Source organism: Lontra canadensis, unplaced genomic scaffold (genome assembly GCF_010015895.1).
Source record: "Lontra canadensis isolate GAN:19392208 unplaced genomic scaffold, GSC_riverotter_1.0 scaffold29, whole genome shotgun sequence".
Taxonomy (NCBI): Eukaryota; Metazoa; Chordata; class Mammalia; order Carnivora; family Mustelidae; genus Lontra; species Lontra canadensis.
Genome location: NW_022631023.1, coordinates 1272057 through 1290420, shown reverse-complemented (window position 1 = coordinate 1290420; position 18364 = coordinate 1272057). Strand labels below are relative to the sequence as shown.

The 18364-nt window shown below is 50.2% G+C and overlaps 1 protein-coding gene across 1 annotated transcript in view; it reads left to right on the top strand.

The window, feature by feature from the left end:
* Nucleotides 1–17535, top strand: part of ADARB1 (adenosine deaminase RNA specific B1) — a 127964-nt gene extending 110429 nt beyond the window's left edge. Inside the window, exons 10-11 of the mRNA XM_032865217.1 lie at nucleotides 16290–16468; nucleotides 17350–17535. Coding sequence (XP_032721108.1) covers nucleotides 16290–16468; nucleotides 17350–17529 — 359 coding nt within the window. The 3' untranslated portion in view covers nucleotides 17530–17535. The remainder of the gene's footprint in view (nucleotides 1–16289; nucleotides 16469–17349) is intronic.
* Nucleotides 17536–18364: the final 829 nt, after the last annotated feature.

Genomic DNA, 18364 nt, shown 5'->3' with positions numbered 1-18364 from the left:
CGCTAAGCCCTGCAGACTTGCTTGCGAGGGAAGCCTTGTGTTGAACAAGGGACGTGGACGGTGGAACAGCCGGGTGCTGGAGCTGCTGCCCTCGGGTCCCGTGCGTAGGGATGTGCGTGCATTCGTTAAAGTTCCGGGCGTTTGTCCTGCCCCCTCACCTCCCATTGCCTCACAGAGGGTGCCTGGGTTCAGGGAGAAGGATGGCACAGCAGTACCGAGGTCCACAGCATCCCGGGGAGGAACGGGGTGGCCGTCAGTGCCGCACAAGGATCCAGCAGAGACCGGAACAGACCCAGGCGGACTTCAGTGGAAGGTGTCGCTCTGGGCTGGCTTCCGGTGCCACCACGGACAGATGAGTCATGTTCCTCTCAGCACAGAAAGTAGATTTTTTTTTTAAGATTTTATTTATTTATTTGACAGAAATCACAAGTTGGCAGAGGGAGAGGGGGAAGCAGACTCCCCGCTGAGCAGAGAGCCCGATGCGGGCTCGATCCCAGGACCCTGGGATCATGACCTGAGCCGAAGGCTGTGGCTTAACCCACTGAGCCACCCAGGTACCCCCAGAAAGTAGATTTTTACGAGAAGAAAGCATTTCTCGGTGGCAAGCTGCTTCCATGGGGCCACGGGCACGCGCATGACGCCTTCCCTGACGTTTCGGACGTGGAAGCCTCTTGAGCTCTTGGATCTTCTTTCCGGATTCGTTTCCGATTTGGCCCCTGCAAGGGGCAGGACCCTTCTGGCTTCTGGCTCACATCCATCTGCCCCGAGTCTGAGCTTCGGTGCTGGCCCGGGCTGCCGTCCAGGTACACGCAGAGACCTCAGGAAGAAAGGCCCATGGTCTGAACCTTCCCGGGGCCCAGGGGTCATGGCCGGCTGCGCCGTCAGCATGGACACAGGGCGTGACCATCGGGGCAACGCCAGGAGCGAGTAGGTTCTTGTGAATCCAGTCCGTGGGGGCCTCTGGGACGTGCGGCAGAAAGAAAGCAGGGGCGCTGCTGGCCTGCTGGGTGAGACACATGCACCTTCTGCCAGTGGAAAGCCACATCCCCATTCACCGTGGTTGGAGGAGCCCACGTCTGCCTCTCGCCTGGAGCATAAGAGAGGGCCTGTGTGGAGCAGCGGGTGAGGAGGGTGTTTTCCAGGCAGAAGTAGGCGCAAGGGGCTGGAACGGCCTTGGCCAGAGTTTCTGGACGGGAGCTCAGCCCCTGGTAGCAGCAAGTGCTTGCGTTGGATGACCCCAGTGCCTGCAGGGGACGCGGTGACAGCAGCTTCTGGTGGGAGGCCACCGAGACGACCTGCAAGTGTCTTCTAAACTCTTAAGTCCTGTGGACGTGGTCTGCATGTTGTTTTTCAGAAATTCTCTCCGTTGGGGTCTTTGGTGGTGAAGTACTTACTTAATTGACGTTGTTGAAGATTTTTCGAGATAACTTGTAATCCTTGATGGAGTGCTGCTTTCAAACCAGGTCCTGGGGCGCATACAGCCTGCCTCCCGTCTCCCCTCGGGATGGAGCGAGCTGCCACCCCGCGCCACCCCGCCCTGCACAGACACGACGGACAGCTGCGCTGCTGGCCTCCTTCCTCCCGCTTCCAAAGTCAGAGCCCCTTCTGTCACTCCCACAGCCTGCCGGCTGGTGGAAACTTTAGAATGCAACACACCCAGCCCCGTATTGCCTCAGGAACGCAGAGTCCGGTGAGGATCCTGCCAGTGCCCCTGGGTCTGTGTGACGGGCTCTCCCCAGCCCGGGCCGCCAGCGTCATGCTCGTCTCTCTGGACTAGAGCACCCGGGCTCTTCCCCAAAGTCAGTGCTGTAAAACCCCAAGGCCCGGTTCCAAGAAGAAGTGCTGTTTGGCCAGAGGTGCTGGTGTGAAGGGACGTGGCCAGGGTTAGTGGCCACCCGGGAGGACGAGGCGGTGCCCAGGCCAGGAGCAGCCTGAGCCTCATCACTGCCCTGCGGGCTTCATTCACTTCCCTGTCAGCCCAGGAGTCACCTTCCTTAACAAAAATCAGAACGACCGTCTCGCGGGTGCTCCGCTGCCAGCAGAAACGTCTGCAGACAGGCCCAGGCTCGGGGCATCTCTGCGGGAGGCCACACGCTCGGTGTCTGTATGGACGCCTTCGCAGGTCGTGGGCTGTTTGCAGAGCAGAGGCCACCTCCACCGAGATCATCAACTCTACATTTTTCTGGTCAACCAACAAGTGGCAAACAGTTTCTGTAACGGGAACCCCTCGTGGCCCTGAATATCTGTCACCAACCATTCCATACAGACGTCACTTTTGAGGACCCATCAGTGTGTGAGGAACCATAGAAAACAGTCTGAGGAAGGGAACGCAGCCGTACCGGTGCCACGCAGAGCTCTCAGTTGCTCACGGTGTCAGTCATCAGACCAGCTCCCAGTCTGTAGTTTTGCTCTGAAAGACCGGATTCAGCACACCTGATGCACAGCGGCGGGGGGGGGGGGGGGCGGGGGGTCGCCCATTACCAGCCGAGCCGCACCTGCTTTTATTGGTTTCTGCACCGCGGCCCATGAGTGACTCATTACCCTAGTTCTCGCTCCGTGGCCCCGGAAAGAAGAGCTCCTCATTAGTGTCTGTCCCCACAGTGGTGTTGGCCCCGGGGACTCATAGACATACATACACTCTTGTGACCATTTGAGAGCTTTCTGCCCCAGAAAAGGCATATGGTTTGCATTGAACCTTCAGGCTAGCGATTTCTTTTTGCCTTATTTTCTCCATTCTTGCTAAAGATGGCACTTTATTTAGCTGAAAATATATAAAAACGATTTGTACTTTAAAGTCTTATTTTTCTCAGTTAACTCTAGTTTTAATATGTGAAATGTTGTAATTCTAAGGTTTAAGTATCATTAAAAATAATCCTTTATTTTGATCTTATTGTAAACAAGTAATGGAATTTTAAAGGAAGATAATATAAGCATTATCCATTTATTCATGAAAGATTCAATTCCATTATGGTAGAGATTCCCCACCAGTTGTTCCTAAACAGGTCCCCACCTCCACTCAGGACCCCCAGGAAACCCTCCCTGATTCTGTCTACTTGAAAGGCCGTGCCCTTGAATGAGCTCAGTGGACTGAAGGAACCTGCATGCCAGGCGGGTGCCAGAGAGAGGACAGGTGTGCTAGTAACCCTATCAAAGACCCAGAGGCCCTGGCAGAACTCCAGACCATAATGTATGGGTTCCTGATAACAGAGAATCAGTAAAATGAGAAAAAGGTGGTATCAGGACAATGCTTAACTCCTAACGGTGTCTTGATGTCCCATGGTCTTGTGACATCTAGGGAGGGGCCACCTGTTTCCTCTGAGGGAGTCTCACCCATGGTAGGGCTACTCTGTAAGTGGTTAGAGTCCCCTGACCATCCCGGCAGCCAAGCAGTGACTGGGCTGGACCTCTGGAGTCTTGGTCTAGAAGGTGATGTGGGTCCTGGCTGGACATGGCTTTCCCTCTAGGCTCTCCCTCCAGTCACATACACAGGCAGGAAACAGGTGGAAGAAACCATGCCAGCTACCCAAAGTAATTAACCAAGATTTTTATTCACAAACGTGAATGAATAACCATTATCATTTGAGGAAAATAAACAGCACAAACGTGAATATTCTGTATGAGAAAATTGAACTAAGAGAAAACAATCCTAACTCAGGGAATAGAAGAGAATATAAATAACAAACCTTGTGAGTACACATCGAGTACTTTGTGAGTGTGGAAAGCAAGTATCAGTCTGAAGGTCTAGAAGGCATTCAACAAATACACCAGTTGAGTGTGTCATAGGCAGTGTTCTGTGTTGGGATGAGTAGTGGGTAGAACAAAACTCTCCCCCCAGACTGTAATTCTTGTGAGCGGAGAGGAAGGTACGTCAAGTGTGTCTCTGGAAACTCGGAGCAGAAAAGTATTAAATGTAAAGAGTCAGGAGATGTGGAGAGCTAATCCAGTGTCCCTCTGGTGGCATTTCAGAAACAGAAAGCAGAGGAGGAGATGACAGAAGAAAATTTTGGGGTACTGAAGAAAAGCATGAGTACTGCAATGGAAAGAACCACTGCGTAGTGAGCAGAATTAATTTTTAAAAATCCATTCCTAGCACATCCTTACGAATTTCAGACCAGTGGAGGTATAAAGAGAAGATGCTGAAATCTTCCAAATTAACTAGAGTAAGTATGAGATTTATGTAACACTTACCAGGGACACTGGAAGCTGGAGCTGAAGAGAAACTGGTTTTTGTAGAATTTCTTATTTAACCAGATATTAAGCATTAGGACAAAGTGATAATTTTCAGGTATTCAAGGGTTCAGAGGGTTTCTTTCCAATATATATATTTTTTTGAGGAAAAAAAAGTAAAGATACTCTAGCAAAATGAAAAAGGCATCTAAGAAAGAGAGAAACGTGAAATCCAAGAAAGAATACTTTGTAAATCTAAGAATACAGTGAAATAGATAAGTTGTCCGCAAGACTAAAATGTAACAGTTCCATGTTAGAATGGAGAATCATAACAGAAAACTCTAAAAAGAATGTTTTTTTCCAAAAAAAGTGAATGCATTTTAACAAGTAGCCTAAGAAACTATCGTAACTATCGTAAATGGTCTTTGCAATAATGTGAAAGTAAATGTTTCTCAGTGAACAGTTAAAAAAAAAAAAAGGAAAATGTAAACTCCAGGAAACACAAAAAGCTCTTTAGGAAAGGAAGGGTAAACTGCTATACTGTGACGGCTAATATTATATGTCAAGTTGAGTTGTCCCAGGCACCCAGATTAGACATTGTTTTTGTCCAGGAGGGTGTTTGCAGGGTGAAATTAGCATCTCCCCACTGTGGGTGGACATCTTCTAGCCTTCTGAGGAACAAAGAATGCACAACACAAAGTAGCACAAAAAGTGGAGGAGCGAGGAATTTACTTCTTTTTTCCTGCCTCACTGAGGGAGCCAGGGTGCGGCCTTCTCCTGCCATTGGACCAGGATTTACCCCATCTGCCCTGATCGTCAGGCCTTTGGGCTCAGACTGAGCACCACTGCTGGGTTTTAACCTAGCCCTGGGATGCTTTTGAGGACTTGGTGTGAGATGGGACAGAGTCCATTTCAAGTGGATGCTTGAAATGGTCTCCTTGAAGTCGTTTGGACTTAGTAACAGGATGAACACTGTCTTCTCAAGTCTGTCACACTACTCAGCTCTGCCAGGCCTCACACAGTCACGGTCACAGGTAATTAAATCCAGACTCATTAACTGTACAGGTGACCTCCTCTTACTGCAGACCTCAAAACTCAAAGTTAGCTCTACAAAGTTGATATTAAAACCAAAAGTCCTCAGCCACTGGGAGGTTAGACTCTCGTCAGTAATTCTTCAATCAGAGAAGAACCCAGTCCTTAAACTGGATTCCTAGAATACACACATCAAAAATGATGAGACAGAGCCACAGTTTCACTCGGCAGAATCGTGCATGGCCCCGAATGAATGAATGAAAAATAATGAGCTAAGCATTTGGCCCAGAACTGGGAAGGAAAACTACAGCAGAGCTAAGTAAGACGCTGACTGCAGGAGGAGGGAAGAAAATCAAACAGGCAGAAAGCAAAGGGGAGGGACAGAACAAGGAACAAGATTATAGGCCATCAATAAAAGTAAAATGTGTTGATTTGAAAGAACCGGGAAAGAGATCTACCACCATCAGATAAAAGTCATAGTGTCAGACAAAACAAAAGTAATGGTAGGATTTGCTGCACCTACCAATACGGAGGCGGGCAGCAGAATTTTAAAATAATTCTTTATTCAACTCTAATACTGATCAATTTGGAAATCTCAACAGCAACAACAAAAGGACAAGCGAGTTGTAAATTGCCAAAATTTACCCCAACGGAAATGCAAAAATCTGGCAAAGGAGATTTCCAGCAAAGACTTCGAAAATATTATCAACACATTACCTTCCAATAAGTTCAGAGTTTAATCAGTCTGCCAAAAAACATATCATTCCACGTCTGTATAAACGTTCCAGGTCATAGGAAAGAACAGTTGACCTAATTCCAAAACTGGACAGAGAGGCACGAATAAGAAAATCACAGACAGCATCACCTACGACTAAAGATGCAAAACTCCTGAATGAAATACTAGAAATCAAGTTTAGCGACAGACCCAGAAGTCGAAGTGTAGCTTAATTTTTCAGCTGTCAGTACCGCTCAGCTGTGAGTGGATTACGAGGGGATCAAGGACGGGTGCGGTGCAGAAGTGAGCCCTCGGGGCACGTGTGCACCTGTCCTCTCAAGCGCAAGGATGCGCGGGCCAAAGGGTAGGGATTCAAGTGGCGATTCTCATCCGGAAGGAAGAATTCTTGGCGGGAGGGGATGTAAGAACCTTTGTAGAGTCTTCAGGAGTTTCTGGTGGCCAGGGCCACCCCCCGCCCCCCACGCACAAACCTACCCAGTCAGGGTCTCAGAGGCGGGACGCACGTGCACTCACGCTTTCAAGCTTCTTGGATAGAAGCTTCTGTCGGCTTAAGACTCTGTGGGTCGTAGCTTTCGTCTTTCAGGTTTCTGTAAATTTTTGAAATTTCCCGCAACGAGCAAGTGTTACTTTTTAATGAGAACAATATTTTTTCTTTTTAAATTACCTTGCAGTGTTTTTTCAAAGCTTCATTGAGGTATAATTGGCATAAACTGTGTATTTAAAAGATACAGTTTGGTTAGTGTATCTGTTTGCCTGCAGCCCTCCCCGCAGGGGGTGACAAGCCCACCCACTGCCCTCCCGGTTGCCCTTCCTCCGTCCCATCCCCAGGCAACCATTGATCTGCCAGTAGAGACTGGTTTGCATTTTCTAGGATTTTACAAAAATCGTGAGATACGTACTTTTTTGCCTGGCGTATTTCATGCAGAATGACTGTTCTCGGATTCATCCGTGTTTGTGGAGTTTATCAGCAGGTCGTTACTTTCATGGCTAAGTCATGATGGGTTGTGCGGGCAGACCACAGCTTGTGTGTCCGTCCGGCCGTTGGCGACATTTGGGGCGTGTTCAGTCTTTTACTGCTACAAAGGAAGCGCCTAGAACGTTCGCGTCCACGCCATTGCACGGACATGCCTTTCCGCTCCTCTTCGGTGGATACCAAGCAGTGTGAAGGGTGCAGGTCGTGTTTCTCCGAACGCTGTCACACCTTTCCGGAGGGGTTGTGCCCCTTCACACGCCCACCAGGGCTGTGTGAGCCTCCGTCTGTGCTCCTTTCGCCAGCGCCGAGTAAGGAGCCGCTCCGGGCTTTCTGACGGGGGTGGAGGGGGGTCTCCGTGGGCTTTTAATTTGCACTTCCCCAACGACCAAGGAAGTTGAGCATCTCTTCGAGTGCTCTCTTGCTATCCGTATGTGGTCTTCAGTGAACCTTTCAAAACTTTCCTCGTTTCTTACTGAGTTGTTTAATCTCTTACTGAGTTTGAGGGTTACTTACGTGTCCTGGTTATAAGATCTTTATCAGATACATGATTTGAAAATGTTTTTCTTTCCATTCTCTTAGCCATGGCTTTCAGAGACCAAATAATTCTAGTTTTGGTAAAATCTTATTTATCAACTTTTCTTTGTTAAGTCATGCTTTTGATGTTCCATCTAAAAACTGTTTATCTGGGTGCCCGGGTGGCTCAGTGGGTTAAGCCTCTGCCTTTGGCTCAGGTCATGATCTCAGGGTCCTGGGATTGAGCCCCGTATCTGCTCAGCGGGGAGCCTGCTTCCTCCTCTCTCTCTGCCTGCCTCTCTGCCTACTTGTGATCTCTGCCTGTCAAATAAACAAATAAAATCTTTTAAAAAATAAATAAATAAATAAATAAAAACTGTTTATCTAAGTCAGTGTCACAGAGATTTTCTCCTCTGTTGTGTTCTTAGAAAATCTACAGCTCAGTGTTTAAACTTGGGACTACATCCCAGCCTGAGCTCACGTGTTCATTTGTTTAGCATATCCCCAGTCAGCCCAGCACCATCTGTGGAAAAGTTCATCCTTTCCCCACTGAATTCTTTTGCATCTTTATTAAAAATCAGTTTGCACGCACACATGGAGGTCTGTTTCCGGATACTAGTGTCTTCCATTGATCTTTTTGTCTTTTTTTTTTTTAAAGATTTTATTTATTTATTTGACAGACATAGATCACAAGTAGGCAGAGAGGCAGGCAGAGAGAGAGGGGGAAGCAGGCTCCCCGCTGAGCAGAGAGCCCGATGCGGGGCTCGATCCCAGGACCCCGAGACCATGACCTGAGCTGAAGGCAGCTGTTCAACCAGCTGAGCCACCCAGGCGCCCCTACTGTCTTTTAAAAAAAATTAAATTTAATTTAAATTCAGTTTAGTTAACATGCAGTGTATTATTAGTTCCAGAGGTAGAGGTCAGGGAGTCACCAGCTGCATACGACACCCAGTGCTCATCCCATCACGGGCCCTCCTGAATGTCCGCCCCCAGTCACCCCATCCCCCACCGCCCTCCCTCCAGCAGCCCTCTGTTTCCTAGAGATAAGAGATTTGTCTTATGGTTTCTCTCTCTGATTTCATCTTCTCTTATTTTACCCTTTTCCTCCTATGATTCTGTTTTGTTTCTTAAATCCCACATAGGAGTGAAAACATATGACAATTGACTTTCTCGGACTGACTGACGTCGCTCAGCACAATCCCCCCCAGTCCCATCCACGCCGATGCAAAGGGCAGGACGTCTCCCTTTCTGACGGCCGAGTCACATTCCGTTGTGTAGACGAGCCCCGTCTTCTCTGTCCGTTCATCTGCCGACGGACATCCGGGCTCTTCCTGCAGGCTGGCCGTTGTGGACGTCGCTGCTGTGAACACTGGGGGGCAGGGGCCCCTTCGGATCATAGGTAGTGCAGTTGCTGGGTCGTAGGGTAGAGGAACCTCCAAACTGCTTGTCTGTCTTGATGCCAGTATCGCACTGTCATGATTACTTGTCTTGTAAGTTTTGAAATCAGGGAGAATAAGATCTCCAACTTTGTACTTTCTTCTCAAAGTAGTTTTGGCTACATAGGCCCTTTCTGCATTTCACAGCAATTTTAAAGATTTTATTTATTTGAGAGCCTGAGGGAGGTGGGAAGCAGAGGGAGAGGGACAAGAGGACTTTGCTTGGCACTGAGTGTGGAGCGTGACGTGGGGCTGACACGGGGCTCCATCTCGTGACCCCGAAACCATGACCTGAGCCAAAATCAAGATCTGGATGCTGAGTGACCGAGCCACGCAGGTGCCCCCACAGCAATTTTATAACCAGTTTATCAGCTTTACATAAAACCCTGTTTGGATTTTGATTAAGTTTGCTTTGAACATGCAGATCAGCTCGGGGAAAACTGACATCTTAAGGACTTCGAACCTTTCGGGGACGAGCACAGACGCCCCTCCACTCCGTTAGCGGCTCACGTTTCTCAGCCGTGCTCTGCACTTAGTGTGCGCATCTGACACGTCTTTTGTCGGGTTCATCTACAAACTACAGAGTGTTTTGTACTTTTGACGCTGCTTTAAATGTTATATTTAAATGTTATATTTCTGTTTCAGACTCCAGTTCATTTCTGATATAGAGAGATATTAGTTTTAATAGCTGTTTTAGGAATTTCATCGAATTTTCTTTGTAGATGGTCGAGATGTATATGTTTCAGTTCTTCCTTGTAGTCGAGATGCCCGTGAGTTCTTCCCTCCCGTGTAGCGCCCAGCCGGGCCTCCAGGAGAATGTGGAGCTTGGCCCCGAGCACACACGGGGCCTTGTGTGCAGTCACGGGGACAGGGTCAGCCTCTCTCCGGTAAGTGTGGCCAGCTGTGGGGTTTCACAGATGCCTCTCTCCGCTTAAGGGGCCTTCGACTGCTGGTTTGCAAAGGGGTCTTTCATCAGGAATGAATGTTGGATTTTGTCAGGCATTTTTTTCTACTCTCAGTGGAGCTGATCATTTGGTTCTTTTTTAGTTTGTTAATGCTTCATTCGGAATATGGTGACATTGAGTTATTTAAATATTAAACCAGGGGTGCCTGGGTGGCTCAGTGGGTTAAAGCCTCTGCCTTCGGCTCAGGTCATGATCCCAGGGTCCTGGATCAAGCCCCGCATCGGGCTCTCTGCTCAGCGGGGAGCCTGCTCCCCCTTCTCTCTCTCTCTCTGCTGCCTCTCTGCCTGCTTGTGATCTCTGTCTGTCAAAGAAATAAATAAAAATCTTAATAAATAAATAAATAAATAAATATTAAACCAACCTTGTGTTCCTGGGATAAACCTTGTATAGTCATTATATATTAATCTTTTGAAATGTGCTATAATTTTGCTTAGAATGTTTGTATCTCTGGTACAGTGGCCTGTAGTGGTGTTGGCCTGTAGTTGTCTTTGTGTATCTTTGTCAGGTTTTTTGGCATCGAGGTAACGCTGGCCTCATAAAATGAGCAGAGAACCATTTCCTCCTCTCCAGTTTTCTGGAAGAACTGGTTTAGATTCGATACCAGTTTTTTCTTAAACATTGGTAGAACTCACCAGTGTGAAGCCATCTTGCCTGAGGTTTTCTCTGTGAGCAAGTGTCTGTGTATTCATGATCTGTAACAGGATAGATACAGCAAATTGTGTGAGCCTGTTTTTGTTTTCTTCAGTGAACTTTGGTAATCCATGTCTCTCAGGAACATTTGTCTATTGCTCCTAAGCTGTCAAATTTATTGGCTTGAAAGTGTTCATGACATTCCTTTATTATTCTTGTAACACTTGAGCGTCTCCGGGGATGCCGTGCCTTTCCTTCCCGATTCCGCTGCCCTGTGTCTTCTCTTTCCTCATCTGTCTACCTAGAGGTCTGTCAGTTTCATGGATTTTCCTCTAGAGAACCAGCTTTTGGTTTTATGGGTTTGGGGGTTTGTTTGTTTTTCAGTTTTCTGGCTTCTTTTAAAAAACAATTTCTGGGGCGCCTGGGTGGCTCAGTTGGTTAAGCGACTGCCATACATGCCGGTCATGATCCTAAAGTCCCAGGATCGAGTCCCGCATCGGGCTCCCGGCTCCATGGGGAGGCGGCTTCTCCCTCTGACATTCTCCCATCTCAAGCTCTCTCTCACTCTCTCTCTCTCAAATAAATAAATAAATACATACATAAAAATCTTTTAAAAAGAAAACCAACAATTTCTGCTCTGATCTTACTATTTTTGCTTACTGTGTTTCAGTTGCTCTTCTTTTTTTAGTTTTTAAGGTACTAGCTGATGCCATTGTTTTGAGACCTCTCTTTCTTTCATAACATTTCACAAATTTTGACATGTCGTGTTACTGCTTTCACTCCTTTCAAAACACTTTGTCCCGTGGGCTACGTAGAAGTGTGCTATTTAGTTTCAAAATATGAGGGGACTTTGCAGAGGTGATTCTGTTGTTCATTTCTAATTTAGTTCACTTTCTAACTTGAGTCCTTTAAATTTATGTTTATTTTACAGACCAGGATGTGATGTTTGTTGGCGTTCCATGAAAACTTGAAAAGAGTGTATCCCTGCTACTTGTGAAGAATGGTCTGTGAGTTGCTTGCTTGTGTTGTGTGTGACCTTCTGCTTGGTCTGTCAGTTACTGAGAGAAGAAGATGGAAAATCTCTTGACTATAATTGTGCTTTTGTGTATTTCTCAAGGTTTTTATCAGTTTTTACTTCATGTACTTTGTAGCTTTGTAATTAGGATTGTGGTTTCCTTTTAATAAATTGGCCTCCTTTGTCATTATAAAATGATCTTTATCTCTGTTACTGTTCTTCATTCCGGAATCTCTTTTGTCTGGCATTAGTAGATCCTCTCCTCCTTTCTTTCAATTAATACTAGCATAGTGTATCTTTTAACATCCTTTGATGTTTAAATTGTTTTACATTTTTTTATATTTAAAATATGTTTCTTGTAGTCGGCATGTTTGGACCCGCTTTTTCCCTCTCCCCGACTGACAGTCTCTGCCGTTTCATTAAGGTGCTAAGGGCATTTACATTTATTGTGATATTGATATAGTGAGGTTTAAATCTGTCATCTTGGCACTTATTTTTTATTTGTTCTATATTATCTTTGTCCCTCCCTTACTCTTTTTCTCTTTATATTAATTATATCTTATGATTCCATTTTAACTGCTTCTTGACCTTTGGCTATACATTTTTGTTTTGTTAATTTAGTGATTGTTTTAGGGTTTTACAGCATACATGCTTAACTTATCACAGTCTGCCCTGAAGTGGTATTATACCACTTATGTATAAGAATCTTCCATTTCTCCTCTCCTGGTGTCTCTGATATTGTTGTACATTTAACATTTGCATATGGTAACAATCCCATACTATACTATTACTTTTGTTTCAACAGTCAATTAGCTTTTTTTAAAAATTTTTTAATTTTAATTCCAGTATAGTTGATAAACAGTGTTATGTTGACAACCAATTAGCTTTTAAAGAGATTTGCCACTTCTGGTGCTCTTCATTCCCCTAAGTAGACCCTCATTTCTCTCTGTTACCATGTCTTCCTGCCTGAAGGACTTCCTTTTACTTTTTTGTGGTGCGAGTCCTCTGGTGATGAAGTCTTTCAGCTTCAGTGTGTCTGGAAAAGCCTTTAGTTTGCATTCCTTTTTAAAATATATATTTCTGGGCAAATATATTTTTGCTGAAATGGCAGTGTTTTCTTTTCTTCTCCTTTTAGCACTTTGAAGATGTTGCTCCCTGTCGTGCTGTGTGCACTATTTGCAGTAAGAAATCTGCCGTCTCATCTTTGTCCCTCCGTATGTGGTGCTGTTCCTCTGCCCGGGCTTGACGTTTTTTCTTCATACTGGCATGGAGCAATTGGTCACGATGTGCTTGGTGTCGCCTTCTGCACCTTTCTCGTGTTTGGGCTTCATTGAGATTCTTAGATCTGTGCGTTTATTGATCTCAGAAAATTTGTCTAATTTTTTCTTCATGTTTTCTGTACCCCCTTCTGCCTCCCCTCCTTCAGGAACTGAGTCACATGTGTGTCAGGCTGACAGACTTGTCTAACAGCGCACTGATTTGCTGGGTTTTCTTTTTCCCCTGTCTCTTTCCTGTGTGTTTCATTTTGAATAGTTTCTGTTATTGTATCTTTAAGTTCACTAATCTTTTTTCTGTTCTAGATCTTTCTGTGTGGTGGTTGATGATTTCAAGTGTGTACCTAAACTCTTCATGTCTCTATGTGACCATCGGGCATGTTCTCTGACCCTTTTGGGCAGTTCTTGCCCAGTGTTGAGCAGCGTGTGTGCTCTTGTCCGCCCTCCGCTGACGCTCAGGGGACCCTCTGCAGCTCTCTGGCCTCTGCACCCTCCTGGCCACCGCCTGGCCACCTTAGTTTCCCGAGCTCTCGGTTCAGGGGGTCTGCAGGCTCTGCCTCGGCTCCTTCTTTCCACACTGCTGCCTGGACGCTGTCAGGACCATAGCCTGGAGCACTCATGGGGTTCACCTCATAGGTCTCCTGTCTCTCAGGAACCACTGCCCTTCCTTGCTTAATGTCCAGGGTCTTGAAGGCTGGTGTTTGAGGTATTTTGTCTGGTTTGCTACTATTTTAGTAAGGAGGGTAAATCCAGCAGCTCTTACTCCGTCTCACCCAGAAATGAAAGTCTGAACTTATATTTAAATCACAGAATGCCCATTCTTAAACAACGGTCCTTTCTGTGTTCCCCTTCCAAAATAGAGTGTTTGCAATGTAGCCCTGATTGTGCGCCTGGTGATCTGAGCAGCCGGTCGTCCAGGGCTGGTTTTGGTTGGAAGTTGGAATGACATCTCCAGGTCTTGGTCTGCGTTCCCTGGACAGCAGAGACTGAGGGGAGAAGTTAAAGTGCTTTACTTGGGAAGCATGAGCCCCGAGCAGCAGGGTGGATGAAAGGGGAAGTCTGAGGGGAAGGTGGCTTTGACTGCAGGAGAAGCTGCCCGCACGGCTGTGCCCACCGAGGGCTGCTCCTCTCCCGCAAGCCCTGACTGGGGGCCTGCGGGCTGTGTGGCGCGCCAGAGCCGTGCTGTCCGCAGCCCGTCTGCTGTGGCCGGCCGGGGACCTTGTGTATGGAGACCCACAGCCCTGTGATGGAGGGCGTATGACTGGGGTGTCAGGTTGAGCCCTGCCGCCATCCCGTCCCAGGAAGGTTGGCCACACACATCGCATTTTCTGTCTCAGCAAGATCAGCATTTGTTTAAAGCCTTTAAAAAAACAGATTCTGGCCCTGTCTTCCTGATTCTTTTTGTGCTGGAAAAGAGCTGTAGGCAGGCCATGTGTCTCACTGCCAATGGCCCACGGGCCACGGTTCCCCTTAATCTGGTTGGCTCTGGCCTCTCAGGTGGATGGACTGTGGCTTCTCATGGCCCTTCGCTTACCGACAGGACGGTTTTATCAAAATCTAACCAAAAGCTGTGAGTGATATCCCACCCAGAAACTTTAAAATTGTGTTTAATCTCAACAAATGGAAAAAGAAGCAGGTGCCGTAGATACCAGGGGCCGCGTGAGCCGTGCAGGCCGTGGGACGGCGCCAGCGCCCTGTGTGACCTCCTGCTTTGCGAGAACAGGAGCTCGTCGCTGTGCTGAAGTTCAGGGACTGTCCCAGCTTTCTAGGAAGGAAATTTTGTTGGATCGATTTGTGATTTCAGTTGATTTTCCTGTGTTTCGAGTGGCTTCTTGAACTGTGTGGTGAGCCTGCTGAGTGGTGGGCCGCGCCTTGCTAGCCAGCTTGACCTGGTTTGCCTGGTATTTTCAACGCTTCCGTGTGACATTGCGTGTACACCCAGCTGTTGCACGCCTGGTGTGCATCCGTCAGACACCTGGCCTGTGTCACCGACACGTGGTCAGGAATGCTCATACACACTCTTCAGAATAGCCAAGTGCTAGAACCAACAACAGAGTGAGGAGGCCTCCAGTGGCATGTCCCCAGCGGGGTCCCGGGTGCAACGGGGGGGCAGGCGGCCGCTCTGTCCCGGGGTGTGTGACTCACACACGTGACCTCGAGCAAAGGGTGCGGCGCACGGGAGTACGTGTGTGTAAATGGCCCCACAAAGGTAAGGCTCCCAGCGGGCAGCCCCAGCCAGAGTGCTGGGGTCAGTGCCATGACGACCTGCGCGGGGCAGGACCGGTCGTGAGGCCGGAGAGCTCCCAGACAAGTGGGCCCTGGCTGGTGACCGGCTGCTGGGACGCTGGTGACGGGTGTGCGCCCTTTGTGAACACTCCTGAGGCCGTGCCCTCGTGGTCTGGGACAGGTCAGTGAAGCGGCCCCTGGGAAGTACAAGTGCTCACTGCCCGGGCCGGCATGAGAGCGTGGCGGCCACAATCCTGACTTCTTCCTCAGAAGCAGGTCACAAGGCGGCCCCCGGGGCGTCGCACGGACGGCAGGAGGAGCTTTCTGGGCGCGCGGTCGGCTGGAGCTGGCGCCGGCGGCCGGCCTTGCGGTGAAGAGTGGAGGAGCCTGGGGGGGGCCGGGGCTCCCGGCAGCCTGAGTGCAGCCTTGGGAGCGCTGGGCCCCCCGGCCGAGGGCCCTCTGGCGCGGCAGCCGTCCCAGACACGGTGACTTACAAGGAGGACCTTTCACCCTGCTCTGACACTGGTGACTGCTTTGCCTGAAGAACTGGGGCTTCTCCACGATGAAGCTTTCCTGCTGGCCCACGTGTGACTTTCTGTTCGGGGCCGGGGGAGGGTCACAGTCGCGCAGAGCAGAAATGGAGCAAAGGACTGGGGTGGGAGCCCCGCGGAGCTCACCGGCGCCCCAGCTGTCAGGGAGCGGCAGGCTGCCCGTGCCTGGCCGGCTGCCGTCGGGGGTGTGTCCTGAAGACACCCCCTGTGTCGGGGTGGTCTGTGTCCCCCCCGAGGTGTGGACTGTCCCACCCGCGGCACCGATGAGGGGAGGTGAGCACTCCGCTCCCAGTCATCTGAGCGTCCTTTAAAAGTCTCTCCGCCCCTCCAAGGGAGGCTCGGTTGGCGATGACAAGACCACGTCAGTGTGGTAAGAAAACGTATCTGCGCTGCTCAAGTCTGCTTCCTCGCGTCGGGTACAGTGCGTGCAAGGTGGGGTAGCCCGACCGTGCCCCGCCTCTGGCATGTGGGGCGCTTGGGGCGTGAGCGTGAGGGCCGCCCTCACCCGCACAACTTTACGGGACCCGACTCAGCCCCAGAAGGGGCTCGCGCGCCCGCACTTGGAGCTGTTGATCCCGAGGGCGCTCAGAGGTGCTGTGACGTCCGACAGGTTCCGGGTGTCTGCGGGCCCTGCCCACCTCCCGAGCACAGTCAAGGCCGCTCCTGGGTGGCAGCAGGTGGCACTGGGCAGGGGTGAGTGCACCTGGGCCACTCACGCTGCTCAGGCGCGCCGTGGGCTCCTTGTCCCTCACCGGTGTCTCTCCGCTCCAGGCATCAGCAACGCGGAAGCGCGGCAGCCGGGGAAGGCGCCCAACTTCAGCGTCAACTGGACGGTGGGCGATGCGGCCATCGAGGTCATCAACGCCACGACAGGGAAGGACGAGCTGGGCCGTGCGTCCCGCCTGTGTAAGCACGCCTTGTACTGTCGCTGGATGCGTGTGCACGGCAAGGTACCGGCCAATCCTTCCCGCAGCACCCCACCTCCCCGCAGCCGCCCCCCTCCCCGCAGCCGCCCCCCTGACGCCCCGTGCCGCCCGCACAGCCACTCCCCAGCCTTCCGGGGTCTTCTCCTCCATCCTGAGAGTGTGGCCCCAGATCTCCCCAGTAAAGCCTCCTCCGCAGCTCCTCCCACCCTGCCTCTGCATCCCCCTGGGACGTCTCCGCCTGGCCCCACCCGGAGGAGGGAGAGCCAGGGCTCCCACAGCCCTTAGAAGGCTCTGGGCCTGTTTCCTGCTGGAGGGCAGAGTCCGTTTCCCCAGATAAATCCTCCTCTGGTCGACGGGCATTTTCCTGGTTCCCCTTCATGGGTGGTGGTGGGTGTTTATTGAGAAGCAGGTGGTGCCCTCGGCGTGGCCGTGTGGACAGAAGCCACTGACTTCGGGCCCTGGTCCTACAGGACGGGCGTCTGGGCTGGGGGGGCTTGCACCACATTTGTTCTTACGATCTGCACCAACACGAGTCAGGCAGCCGCGGGGGCAGTGCCTCCGAGTCCTCCCGTGTGACAAAGTGGCCAGTCGGGTGCTGGCTTGTAAACGGCTGAAAACACTCACCTTGGAATGAGAATCAACTCCCTGTGGGTTCAGAAGTGCCTGTTTAGAGCCTGGGGTCTGAAAATGCCTGTTTGGCCTAGACCCTGTGTGGGGACAGTTCACAGACCGCCCCGGGGCTCAGGCTTCGCCCCCGTGACACAGCCCTGGGAGGCAGGCGCCTTCCGGCGGTGACGTCCCCGGAAGCCTGTATGGGACCGAACCCCAGATTTCGAATGTCTTACTGAGCTTTGGTTTCTGCTCTGGCTGCTTCCACACTCGTGCTTTGTTCAAACTCTTCACAGGCTCCCTCCAGCCTGCTGCGCTCCAAGATCGCTAAGCCCAACATGTACCACGACTCCAAGCTGGTGGCCAAGGAGTACCAGGCCGCCAAGGCGTGTCTGTTCAAAGCGTTCATCAAGGCGGGGCTGGGCGCCTGGGTGGAGAAGCCCACGGAGCAGGACCAGTTCTCTCTCACGCCCTGACCTGGGGGGGTGCTGCCCGCGTCCGGCACCGTCTCCGGAGCCTCACGTCCGAACTGGGGGCAGGGGTGTGGGGACGCGGGGTGCTGGGCAGGGAGGGTGTGGGGTCCAGCGTCTCCCTCTACAACATCGTTACCCCTGGAATGACCCAGTGACTGCTTTCCATCTCCGTTTACGTCTAGAAATTGAGTTCTACTGAGTAGGGCTTCCTTAAGTTTAGGAAAATAGAAATTACTTTGTGTGAAATTTTTGAATAAATAATTTATTCAGAGTTAGGAACGTGGTTTATAAAGTAATTATATCAAGTCACTCTTAGGCCACGTTATTTTAATTGCAGAAGAGCATTTATCTGTGGAGAAGGTGAGGAAGTAGCGGTAGGAGGAGAAGCCTCGCAGCCGTGCCGCGGGCAGGTCCCCCGGATCGCTCAGCGGGTCCTCTCAGCGCGGGAGACCCCGCAGGAGGGGCCCGGCCCTGCGTTCCCCCAAGTCTCCCACGCAGTGACTGCGTGCACCCGTGGGGGCGCAGCCCAGATCCCCGGAACCTTCAGTCCCCTAGAAGCGTCTGCGCTCCTCCTGGAATCACATCATGGAAAATGTGTGTTGGTTTACGTCTCAGTAACCAGAGATGAGACTGGGGCAGTGATCCTGGCCATTCTTGTGAGGTTCTCAGCAGTGTTTGACTTTCAGGGACTAGGAGGAAGCCGTAGGGGCCAGTGCACAAAAGTCAGCCTAAAATCCCCTCCCCATCTCCGAATCCCACGGATACGGATGACTCCCCAGACATCTTCACAGGAAGGAAATAGAATTAAGTAGATAGACTCGTTCTTAGAAAATGCCAC